The sequence below is a fragment of the Hyaena hyaena genome, unplaced genomic scaffold (genome assembly GCF_003009895.1).
Source record: "Hyaena hyaena isolate Hyena2069 unplaced genomic scaffold, ASM300989v1 scaffold_15, whole genome shotgun sequence".
Taxonomy (NCBI): domain Eukaryota; kingdom Metazoa; phylum Chordata; class Mammalia; order Carnivora; family Hyaenidae; genus Hyaena; species Hyaena hyaena.
In genome coordinates, this window is record NW_024080647.1 from 5,500,178 (window position 1) to 5,513,129 (window position 12,952).

Below are 12,952 nucleotides of genomic sequence, written 5' to 3' on the forward strand. Positions count from 1 at the left end.
TGGTTCGCCTCTCTCCCTCTCCCCCACCATTTCCCCCCTTCTTCTCCCCCATGGTCCTCCGTTAAGTTCCTCCTAATCCTCCTATACATGCAAACATATGGTATTTGTCCTTCCCTGCCTGACTTATTTCGCTCAGCATAACACCCTCAAGGTCCATCTGTGTTACTACACATGGCCAGATTTCATTCTCTCTCATTGCCATGTAGTATTCCATCGTATAGATAAACCCCATCTTCTTGATCCATTCGTCCGTTGATGGACACTTAGATTCTTTCCATGTTTTGGCTATTATTGAGAGTGCTGCTATGAACATTGGGGTACATGTGCTCCTGTACATCAGCACTCCTATATCCCTTGGGTAAATTCCTAGCAGTGCTATTGCTGGGTCATAGGGGAGTTCTATTATAAATTTTTTGAGGAACCTCCACACTGTTTTCCAGAGGCGCTGCACCAGTTTACATCCAGGCTCCCTTTTGTAAAAAAAAAAATTTTTTTTAATGTCTCTACTCTTTAATTCAGACCTTAGTTACCTTTACTTGGACAGCTAGTTTGCAAACTTATCTCTGTACTTTTTTCACTTCCTCTCCTTAAACACTGTTCCCAAAGTTAGAGTTCTTTTTTTTTTTTAATTTTATTTTTAAAACTTTTTGAGAGAGAGAGAGAGATAGCCCCTAAAGTTAGAGCTCTTAAAAACACACACAGGGTGCCTGGGTGGCTCAGTTGGTTAAGCATCTGACTTAGGCTCAGGTCATGATCTCATGGCTCACGAGCTTGAGCCCTGCATCAGGCTCTATGCTGGCAACTTAGAGCCTGGTGCCTGCTTTGGATTCTGTGTTTCCATCTCTTTCTGTCTCTCCCCTGCTTGTGCTCTGTCTTTCTCTTTCAAAACTAAATAAGCATTTAAAAAAATTAAAAGAAAATACACACAACAAGAGTAGCAATACATGCTGGTCATGCTACCTTCCTACTCAAAAACCTGAGTGATTCTGCACTACCTACTGAGAACTCCAAGATTCTGGAAAATGTTTCCTGCCTGTCTTTGGAGCCAGTTAGCCTCTACAGTATTCTGTATTTTTGGCATTAGAGTTTACCTGCCTGACCCTTAACATACCTTTTGAGCCTCTGCTCAAGCACTATTTGCCTTAAATGTCCTTCTCCTAGATTTTATTGATGGAGGTCTTATCTTCCTCTAAAGAAGTGGCTAAAGTGTCAACTCTTCCAGAAAGCTTTCCCAAGATTACGTTGGTCACAGAGCGCCTCCATGTTATTTCCATGGCATTAAAAAAAATTTTTTTTATGTTTTATTTGTTTCTGAGAGAGAGAGAGAGAGAGAGAGAGCGCGCGCGCAAATGAGTGAGCATGAACAGGGGAGGGTCAGAGAGAGAGGCAGACACAGAATCTGAAACAGGCTCCAGGCTCTGAGCTAGCTGTCAGCACAGAGCCCAACGCGGAGCTTGAACCCACAAACAGCGAGATCATGACCTGAGCTGAAGTCAGACGCTTAACTGACTGAGCCACCTAGGTACCCCATTTCCATGGGATTTTTAGTGTCATGAGAGACACTAATGGTTTGTCTTATATCAGACTTAAGTATGTATTATTAGTATTTCTTTCCAGTAGACCTCTTAAAAGGTCTGGGTTTATTGTAATGCCCCTGATACCTTTTACAGTGTGCAAAGCTTGCTGTTAAAGATTGATAACTCATTTCCATTGAAATAAAAAGGTGAAAAATGAGGATAAATGTAATTAAAGTGACATACTTTGAGAAAACAAGTAGTGAAATCTGACTTAGTCATAATAGGCTTAAGATTTACTGTTGGTTTTTATCTGGGGCAAGATTTTTACCTTTCTGAGCCCCAGCTTTGTTATCTTTGAAATGGGGAATAAAACTGCCTGTTATGCAGGGCACCTGGGTAGCTCATTTGGTTAAGTACCTGACTCTTGATTTCAGCTTAGGTCATGATTTCACAGTTTGTGAGTTCCAGGCCCCCATTGGGCTCGCTGCTAACAGCACAGAGCCTGCTTAAGATTCTCTCTCCTTCTCTCTGACCCTGCCCCGTTTGCATATGTGTGTGCTCTCTCTCTTTCTCAAAATAAATCAACATAAAAAGAGAGAGAGAGAGAAAACTACTTGTTCTACTTGCCACGACTGGGTTGTTTGGTAATATTTAAAACATTTTGAAAGTTGTATTTTCAAAACAGAATATAAAGACAGATCACTGGAGGTAGGTTGAGCCTAGATTTAATTGCCAAGATTGTTCATTGAGTTTCCATTACAGTTTTTAAAAGATTAATAAACACATTTTTGAAAAAGATTTGCTCTTGATCATCTTTCCTTACAGAATGTTTAGAAAGATAGTCCTATAAGAGGTAGGAAGGTCTAGCACCAGAGCAGATTCTTTTGCACATGAAGGGAGACCTAGGCTGAGCCTTCAGATGAGGTTTAGATGAAGAGGAGCAATCAGTGGGGGCAGTTTGGGTTTTTCCAGCTAAAATACAGTATCCTTCTGTCAGGTTATTTAGTATTACCATTCATATCCTTGATACCTAGTGGCACTTCATGTATCCTGATTTGTGAATGAATGAAATGCTTTCTTAAAATAACTGAAGCTAATCTGCTTAATGCTGTGTCTTTGCTTTATCCTTCTTTTATAAAGAGTGTTACATGATGTATTATCTACTTTCCTGTCTTAGTAAATAGAGATACCTCAGCAAACAGTTAATTAAACCGAAGTTTAACTGTGTGATTGATAGTTGTCATACTTAACCAACATTTCATACTACACTCTCTTAATCTATTCCCTTTCTCCCTTATTCCACAAAGGAGTTGATATAGTGTATAAAAATAAATACTTTATAAAAGGATAAATTAGGTGAATGAATTAGGGTTGAAAGAAACTGAGAGATAAAGCCCTGGGTTAAGATTTTGTACACCTCAGACCATATCCTGTGATGTTTTGCTAAAGGTGGGCTACCATTACCAGTGTAATCACTTACATTGTTCAGTGTCTAAAAGATATAACAAACCAGTTGTTGAAGGGAAACACAGATAATTCTAGTTCTGAGGCCTCAGATAAAAGTCTTCTGGGAGCCCTCATGACCAAGGTACTCTGTGATAAAAATGTTTTATTGCATGACACACTGATACCTCCAGAAACTGTTGTGACATTTGCTGGTTTGTGTAGCACCAAATGGCCTGACAACACACTTATTTTTCGTGTCTATGTATGTAAGACAAAATGTGTTTATCAACAGTGTAGGTACATGTGTCTGTGTGTAAGCAGGTAATGATTTTCTACAGTGGCAGTTCCTAAATAAATCTTTTTTTTTTAATCACTTCTGCAACCTTTCTTCTTTGCCACCATTTTTTAAAAATTCTGTGATAGAGTATAAATGAAATTCCTACCAAGACCATAATGTCAAGTCTGTGCATAAGTAAGTCATCTATGGTTTGTGTTTGGTTGGCTATATATATGAGCAGAGCAGATAGTTGTCTGTACCCCCTTCCCAACAGAAACAGACTTGTTCTTCCTGAAAACCTTCAGTGTTTTATTGAGCTGTCTGCAGTTTCACCGGTTTGAGATGTCTATATTTAATAGGCTTTTTTTTTTTTTTTTTTTTATTAAGAGAGGGAGTGCATGCATGCTTGAGGGGCAGAAGGAGGGAGAGAGAATCTTAAGCAGGCTTCATGCCCAGTGCAGAGACCAATGTGGGGCTTGATTCTATGACCATGAGATCATAACCTGAGCTGAAATCAGGAATTGGACACTTAACTGACTGAGCTACCCGGGCACCCCTTAGCAGGCTTTTAAAAACATTTAAAAATCCTTTAAAACATTGCTAGTAGCCTTAGGACTGTGTTATTTTTCTGTTAGTGTGGATTCATCAGATTCTTTTCCTCTAAAATACCTAGCCAAGACTAGGGGGGCTTTTGAAAAGAATGAAAAGGAAGAATAGAGAAAGTAATGATTTTTGAAAATGAGACTTTGCTACAGGGGGCTTTAGACCTATGGAAGGTATTAATAAGATTATAGTGTATTTGGAAGATAAAAGACAAAGATTCCTGGGGCGCCTAAGTGACTTAGTTGGTTGGTTGAGTATCTAACTCTTCGTTTTGGCTCAGGTTATGATTTCATGATTTGTGAGTTCAAAGTCCAGCGCTGGGCCCTGTGCTGATGGTGCAGAGCCTGCTTGGGATTCTCTCTTTCTCTCTGCCCCTCCCCCACTTCTGCATGCACTTGCTCTCTCTTAAAATAAATAAACTTGGGGGCGCCTGGGTGGCTTAGTCGGTTAAGCATCTCACTTTCACTTGGGTCATGATCTTGTGGTTCGTGGGTTCGAGCCCCGCGTCGGGCTCTGTGCTGTCAGCTCAGAGCCTGGAGCCTATTTCAGAGTCTGTGTCTCCCTCTCTCTCTGACCCTCCCCTGCTCCCGCTGTCTCCCTCTCTCTCTCTCTCTCCTAGAAATAAAATAAAAATATTTAAAAAAATAAAAATAAAATAAATAAACTTAAAAAAAAAGGGCAATGATTCCAAAGAAGAAAAGGACAACAAAGAAAAACTTATGCTACTTTACTACGTTAATTAGTGTATACCTTGACTTTGTAAAGTTTCAATATCTCAGAGTTTTGTGCCTGGGCTTTCTTTTTTTATTTTATTTTATTTTTTTTTAATTTTTATTTATTTCTAGGAGAGAGAGAGAGAGGGAGACAGCGTGAGCAGGGGAGGGTCAGAGAGAGAGGGAGATACAGACTCTGAAATAAGGCTCCAGACTCTGAGCTGGCAGCACAGAGCCCAACGCGGGGCTCGAACCCACGAACCACGAGATCATGACCTAAGTGAAAGCCGGACCCTTAACCAACTAAGCGACCCAGGCGCCCCATTGTGCCTGGGCTTTCTTAAAGCTATTTTCAGTTAGTGTTTAGAGACTTTTTATTAGACTTTTTAGTCTGACTTGACTGGTATATAAGTAGCACATTGCTATAATTTTACATATTTTCTAATATTGTATTAAATCTAATCTTAAGACACTTTTCACAACTAAATTTTATTATTTTTTTATTTTTAACTTAATAGAGTGGAAGACGAAATGTTGATTTGGATTTGGCATCATCGCATAGAAAGAGAGGTAAGTATTAAGAAATTAAAAATCTGATTAAATAAAGTAGCTGTTTTTATATCTGACATATTTAGATATGATTGTCTTTGAAGCATTATTGTAAAATCAAATTTAGAAACATTTTATTGGAAGAGTTAAAAGGAAGATAATTTTCTTTAAAATACACCCTTTTATATTATAGAAACGTCTAGGAATTAATAACCAGTCTGTTTCGCATTTGTCATGTGATTTAACTTTTTCGAGAGTTGTGTGGAACTCCAGAAGTAATGCTTTACATTATGGGGGGTTATGTACACTATTTGCTATGTTTTAGTTCACTGGTACAGTTGCCATAGTTGAAATGGTATTCTAGGAGAACCCTTCTCCATTCACCTCCTGTGAGTGCATGCACACTTTCAGAAAGTTTCCACTGTTTTTACTCTTTGCCTCTCAAGATAAAGCATGTAAGACATGAACTTAGGATTTCTAGACAGAAATATTCCCATGAGGAACAATTTTAGAGTGTCATCAAGAGTTTAGTTTATTTGTTCGAAGCTCTGTCTTAGTAAATAATACAGTTAACTCGTGGTTATATATACAAATGTATGAAAAAGACAGCCGTTTCAGAGAACCTAAATTCAGGGATGCCTAAAAACTCTCCAAGTTTTGCTTTCTATTAACTGGCACTTTTATTAAACCCATTTATACTGTGGTTGTGAAAGTATGAAATGTTCAACCATTAGTGGCAATTTAAGAGGCTGTGGGAAAAAGTTTTTTCTATAATAGTAAGTCTTCTGTACTTCAAAACCAAACCCTTCTCTTGATAGCTTCCTTGGCAGGATGCGCAGTTCCCCCACAGAAGGCAAACAGAGATGAGGGAAAACTGAGGAATGTGAGGAAGAATTACATGCACAGCTTTTTCATTTTTGTGTTCTATAACTTAGAAGAAGAAATGTTGGTACTTCCTGTCAAATAAAATAGGATGATGCTTTATTCTTTAATTAGAATACAGAGAATAATTTTTATCAAATACTAGGAATAATGACTAGAACTGGTACTTTCTGTATTTGAAAAGTCTTTGGAAACTATAACATAGTTGTTGGGTTTCTTAAAAATTATAAGGTATTTGTGATATGAAAATAAATAATGTTTAGTGTAATGTGCAGTATGTATTTTTTTATTTTCTAATTCTTTGAAAATTGGGAGTTCATGTGTCATAATTATCCAGAAAAATCCTTTTTCATAACCAGTTGGCTTAGGAATTAAAATATTGGTTAGTTCAGGTGAACATTGTTGCTAAAATTTCTGTTATATGTATGTCATTTGGTACTAGAGAGATGATGGCTCCAAACTTAGCGAGTAGCATAAGGGGTCCAGACTTTAGCTGAAGAGGCTCCTACCATACTGATTATATTTATGCATGATAGTCCATTAGGTAAAATTATTCTTTTCTCTCAAATCTTCATCATGCTTATGGAAATGCACATGTGAGATTTAGTCTATATTAGCCATGTCAGTATGTGCAAAGTAATGTTTAGAATAAAACATAAAGTGGTATCTTTATCTTTAAATTAAAAATAACCTAGAATTTGATTGCCATTTACTTAGGAAAAATGACTATAAAAAAAAAAGAAAAAAAAAAGGAAAAATGACTATAACACTTCATAGTTATTGTCCTACAGTTGCTACCTGCTCAAGTTTTTAAACTGTTATCCTATGAATAGATGTGGAGTTTCTATAGTTTTAGATCTAAGTAGATACAAATGAATTATGCCATTAACTCAAATTTTGTTTGTGGATAAACCACCTTCTCCAAAAAAGCTCAAGGGAATACCATAACCTATTAACTTGTTGGAATTTAACTTTACTCTGTTGAAAACAGAAAAGCAAATCTAGGACCTCATGGGAAAAGTTTTGTTTTTTTTTTAATTATTCTAGGAAATTATAATAGGAAACTAGTTATATCACTTAATATGGTACCAGTTTATCCTAGTAATCATTATATTTTAATGCTCCTAGAGAAAAATCGGCTGATGGCTTAGTTCCTAGGAATAGGTGACTAGAAAATAGAAAAATTACTCCTTTAGGAAGGGCAGCAAAAATAAATAGTTTTCAATCTCATGAATACTAGAGTTTATGGATTAAACAATGAAAATGTATATTTAATAGTTGTCTTATGGAATTCCTTCTTTAAAATAAATGAACACTGAAAATATATTAAAGAGAATATGTTTTGAAAGGAATTTTTAAAAATCACGTATATTTAGTGACTACCTTCTGACTACAGTATTTTGTTTGTTTTGTTTTGTTCTCAAATAATGGTAAAATAAACAGCCCTATTTTTTCCTAATTTATTGCCAATATGGACTAGATGCCTATCATCAATCAGGCAAATGAACCAAGTCTGAGAACTCTTTGGGGCCATTTAGGTGTTCTGATTATAACTTGAGCTGTGAAGGACAAGCAGATGCCCAGCTAAGTGAGAATTCTTCTATGCATTTGTTTACCCCTTTCCAATATTTTGAAGAGGAAGTGACAGTTTTTTCCCTTGCTTAGCTTCCCTTGCATAGCTTACATGTACTTAGTAGTCTCAGTGGTCCTGAGGTATTAAAAACCTAGTAAAAGAAATCAGAGATAAGTTAGTATGTCACATTTACTGAAACTAAATGGATGTGTCAATAACAATTAATGGTTGTATACACATTTCAGCTGCTCTTCTTATCCTTCCAAAGACTCTTCCTTGGGAGTGCTAGTGCCTGTAATATCAGTGTTTGGCATTGGGGATACTAGAATTCATGCTACTGAACCATGATTGCTTCTTATTCCTTAACTCAAATTAATCTTTCACAGTTGGTCCAAGCAAGCAAATATTGTAGGAAGGGGTAGAGGAAATAGAGCAAATAAATGTAGCTTGTCTGTTTTCTCAGCTGTTTAGAGGCATCAAAGCTGAATTGTAAAACTAAAAAAAAAATGTCATAAATTACTTTAAAAAGAGATAGGTGAAACATTTCTGCTTAGCACCTTGGAGATAATAGGACATTTATATTTCATTATTTGTAAACTACTTATATATGCCAGCTGTTGTTCTGATGCTTAAAACATATTAACTCATTTAATTCTTTTAACAGCTTGTCAGAATTTTAGACAAAACTTGTTAAATATGTTCGTATTTTGGTACTGTGATAAATACTTAAAAGATTTGCTGTACTTTTGTAGAACTGAGCTCATTCTGCACTGAAAGATGATACTTAACTTTGCAGATACTTAACTTTAGGTTTCATACTTAAGCTGAAGCTGATGCAGTGAAAAATGGTGGGGATGCCAAAGCAACAATTTAAGAAGCAACATCAGGAATCTTATTAGTTAAAAATACTATATGGTTTGATTTACTTACTCCTTAGGCCTTTAAGTAAAGTGTTAGGGTTTTATAGCTAAAATAATACTGGAAACATTTATCAGCATGTGTGTTTCATGGTATAGCATGTATGGGTGAAATGCTGTTTTTATCTATGCATTTCAAATTAGATTATGTAAAGAAGAGCAAATGTAAATGTTGTCTCCTGTATCAAATTTCTCCTTTTGTCTTCTGATTCTTGTGTGGTAGTGTATTTACTCCTTTTTGGCCAGTTGAGCCCCAGAAAAAAGAAGAGCTTCAAGCAAGTACATGATGGCATGTTTAATTTTTTTCCCCTTTTAGCTTGCCTACATATTTTATGGTTTATAAAGTATGTATTGCAGCTCTGCCATGTTCATTTTGAAAATTTCATTTAAGAACCAAAGTTGTAAGGACAAGTAAACCATCTCAAAAAAATTCTTATTGAGCTTTATATTTCCTTTTTATAGTAAATGACTCTGAATTAATACTAAGTAAGAACGGACTTGGTCACAATTACTCTATAGAAGCTTTTATTGTACTTTTCAGATACAGTATTTCCTATATTCCAGTGAAATACTATCAAACAAACCAAAGTTAATCAGATTGTTACCGTTTTTTTTAAAGACTTAAGAATTCTTTCATCTCTCATTTCCATAATGTAAGTTTTTGTTTTAAAGTATTTTTGATGTCAGCCTAAATATTTGGGTTATAGTTATTTTTTATTTATTTATACTAATGCTTTCATATACTGCTTTTCCTGTTCTTTCTTTTAGTCATACAGAATTTTGTTTGGGTCATATACCTAATAAGTTGCATCTTTTGCATTGGGGTCAGCAAACTATGCCTCGTGAACCAAGTCTGGCCTGCTATCTCTTTTTGTAAATAAGGCTTCGTTGGAACACAGTCACACTGCTTTGTTTACATATTATCTATGGCTGCTTTCTTATTACAACAGCAGAGTTGAATGGTTGCAGCACAGACCTTTAAGACCCACAAAAACTTGAAATATTTACTGCCTGACTCTTTATACAAAAAATTTGACCCTTAATTTGCTGAGAGGATTTTAATGGGTTGGCCACCCATTCCTAGAACATTTTGGGTTATATCAAGGCAATTCATTATTTGTATATTCTTCACAGTTGAACCTTTTTGTAGGCAGACAATTGACATTTGCATATATCCGTGACTCATGAAGTTGATTAATAACAGGAATATGTAAGATCGTCTCCTTCCCATAAAATTAAAGGAATTAGCATTATTAATTTAACAGATCAAAATTTTGACCTGTTTCCTCAATTGGAATTTGAGGACTAGATAATCTTCAAGGTCTCTTTTACTTCTGTGGTTCTAACACTAGCTCATTGCACATTTTATTTTCATTTTGAAAAGTAATTTTAAGTACTGGAAAACTGAACTTTTTATTCTGAAATTTTATTATTAATCAAACAAGCACAGTACAAAGAGCCAAAAACTATTATTTTTAAGTTAAGGCTAAATCCAGATTCTGAATTTGGGGTGCCTAAGGAAATGGAAAATGATTATTTCTTTTCTTTTTTATTAGCTTCTGCTTTATTCTTTAAGTGTAATTTTTAGTTTAATCCGTTATGCATACTTGGCACTATTCTTTGGATTGTTTTACTCTTTTCTGTTTTACATGAAAGAAATACTCAGCTATTGCCATTGGGGAATTTTTCAGATTGGTTATTTTTCATACCTAGTAAAACTGAAAATTCAGCATTTTTTAATCATAAGAATTCTTGCTAAAATATGGAAGACAGATAAACCATATCTTCTTTGCCATTCTAAATTATTCTAGAAGAATGCATATAAATGATTCAGTTACTTTATAATATTATCTAAATTTCTACATCTGATTTTAAAGTCCTGGGGTTTTACTGACACCAGTGTGGTAATTCAGAAATAAGTTAGGTAATCAGCATTTACTAATTTTTTTCTCTGTGGGCATTAGTGTTTAAGTAGTTCTCTTCCCAAATCTTTGCCATCTAGTTACACAACAAATATAATTTTTGGAATGCATATTTTATTGAGTACCTTTGGATGCATTCCTAATAGAGAAATTTGGTATATTTGTGTGATAGAACATTATACATTACTCATACAAATGATTTATGGCTACATGCAATAATGTGAATGAATATTGGCAATATTATATTGATGGAAGAGAGTATGCCCCAAAAGATTACATAAAATAATACTCCTTTATAAAGTAAAAACCCACCAAAACTAAACATTTGTCTTGGGAATATACATAAGATAATATTTAACATTAATAAAGCAAAGGAATGATAAACCCAGGCTTAGGGATAATAGCTTTTGGTAGGAGGAGATAGAGGGAGATGGATTAGAGAAAGAACAGATAGGTAGATACAAGTTAATATCAGTTTTCTAGTTCTTGTGTTCACATTTATTATAAATAAATATAAATACAAAAGCAGGCCATGTGTGGACCAGTGATAAGAGATTATCATGAACCTAAGGATTATGGTTAATCTAATTCATATACCTGAGAGTGGGCATATGACTTGGACAGTTGTTGTGTTCAAACATACTGACATATTTGTTGTCTAATGTTTTAGTCTGTTTAGTCTAGAAAATGCCCACTGGCAAAACTAATGGTATTATATTTAGCAACTATTGTGACATTACTTGGTAATGTTAAGTAAGTATCATTTTATATCAAATCTCATATATTCTTGTTTGTGAAACTTTGCTTCCTCTATATAGGAGTTTCACAACCTGCAATAAATATGCATATGACATAGTGAAATTGTTCCTTATATTAATGAAACCCAAAGGGTGTTTGTGTCTCCTTTTTGTGTAAGTTTACTTGCCCTTCTATATTCATTTTTTGATAATGTTTCATTGCAGATACGTAGACACTATGCTCAGTCTTAACTTTCTCTTTGCAATGATAATATTAAATCAGATGAAATCCTATTACTAGTAGGTCTTACGAGCAAGTGTTCCAAGTGCCTAGTTCTTTTTTGTTCATAAATGATGGTCTGGTTTAATACTGCAGAGCATTTTAAGCTAAGCATTTTGAGAGCAGCTTCTGCCTTTCTTTTTCTTGTGGCAGTGTGTTGCTAAAGCGCTTTGAGAGACACTGATACATCAAACAGGGCTTTACCTTTATTTTCTTACATTGCTCTGGTTTTTGTTTGTTTGTTGTTTTTACCAAAGCATTTTGCTAAGATTCACTTAATGCATGCATGTAATTCGAACATGAGTGTCCATTTCTCACCAGTTGGTATGGTAGCAGCACTCAGCCCTCGTCTGGTTTCAGAAGGTATGCTCTCCTTGGTTGTTATTGATACATGTTTGTTCTGTTTGTGTGTAGGTCCTATGCACAGTCAGTTGGAATCCCTGAGTGACTCTTGGGCTCGTCTGAAACATAGCAGAGACTGGTTATGCAACTCCTCTTACTCCTTTGAGTCTGATTTTGATCTGACCAAGTCTTTGGGAGTTCACACTTTGATCGAAAATGTTGTAAGCTTTGTGAGTGGAGATGTGGGGAACGCTCCAGGTTTTAAAGAGCCAGAGGAAAGTATGTCTACGAGTCCCCAGGCCTCCATCATTGCAATGGAACAGCAGCAGTTAAGAGCAGAAGTAAGTCTTTGATACTTACTCCTCAAGAGGCACTATGGAAACTTAAATGGAATCACTGAATGTACAATAGTAGGAAAAATTTTTCCTTTTTATCTATTCTTTCTATTCCTATTTATCTCTCTTTCCTCCACCTGAACTTTTTGATGTCACTATCATAAAATGAAATAATGTATTGTTTGAAGTGGACAAAGTGCATTTTAAAAAAATATTTATTAAAAAAGTTTTTATGTCTTTATTTTATTTAATTTATTTATTTTTTATTTTTTTATTTTATTTTGAGAAAGACAGAGAGTGAGCAGGGGAGTGGCAGAGAGAGAGGGAGACACAAGATCTGAAGCAGCTTCAGGCTCTGAGCTGTTAGCACAGAGCCGGACGTGGGGCTCAAACCCACGGACTGTGAGATCACAACCTGAGCCAAAGTCGGACATCCAACCGACTGAGCCACCCAGGCGCCCCAAATATTTATTTATTTTTGAGAGAGAGAGAGACAGACAGAGTGTGAGTAGGGGAGGAGCAGAGAGAGAGGGAGACACAGAATCCAGAGTAGGCTCTAGGCTCTGAGCTGTCAGCACAGAGCCTGATGTGGGGCTTGAACTCATGAACTGTGAGATCACAGCCTGAGCTGAGGTCAGATGCTTAACCGACTGAGCTGCCCAGGCGCTCCCAAAGTGCATTTTTAATTGCCATCTCTTAGAACAAGATACTGTAATCCTAAGTCTTCCCTTGTCTCCTAGAAACTAGAATGAGACTGGCTGGTGAGCATATACATCTGTTTCTTAGAGCCTCCGGTTTTGACCCCTTTGTCTCCACTTAAAAGGGCTAGATTAGAACACCACAGTAGTAAGGATGAATG

The 12,952-nt window shown here is 35.8% G+C and overlaps 1 protein-coding gene across 8 annotated transcripts in view; it reads left to right on the forward strand.

Annotated features, from left to right (window-relative positions):
- Nucleotides 1–12,952, forward strand: part of HERC1 (HECT and RLD domain containing E3 ubiquitin protein ligase family member 1) — a 191,209-nt gene that overhangs the window by 97,651 nt on the left and 80,606 nt on the right. For all 8 annotated transcript variants that reach the window (XM_039219818.1, XM_039219859.1, XM_039219846.1 and 5 more), the window contains 2 exons: nt 5,075–5,126; nt 11,831–12,099. In XM_039219818.1, the coding sequence (XP_039075749.1) occupies nt 5,075–5,126; nt 11,831–12,099 (321 nt within the window). The remainder of the gene's footprint in view (nt 1–5,074; nt 5,127–11,830; nt 12,100–12,952) is intronic.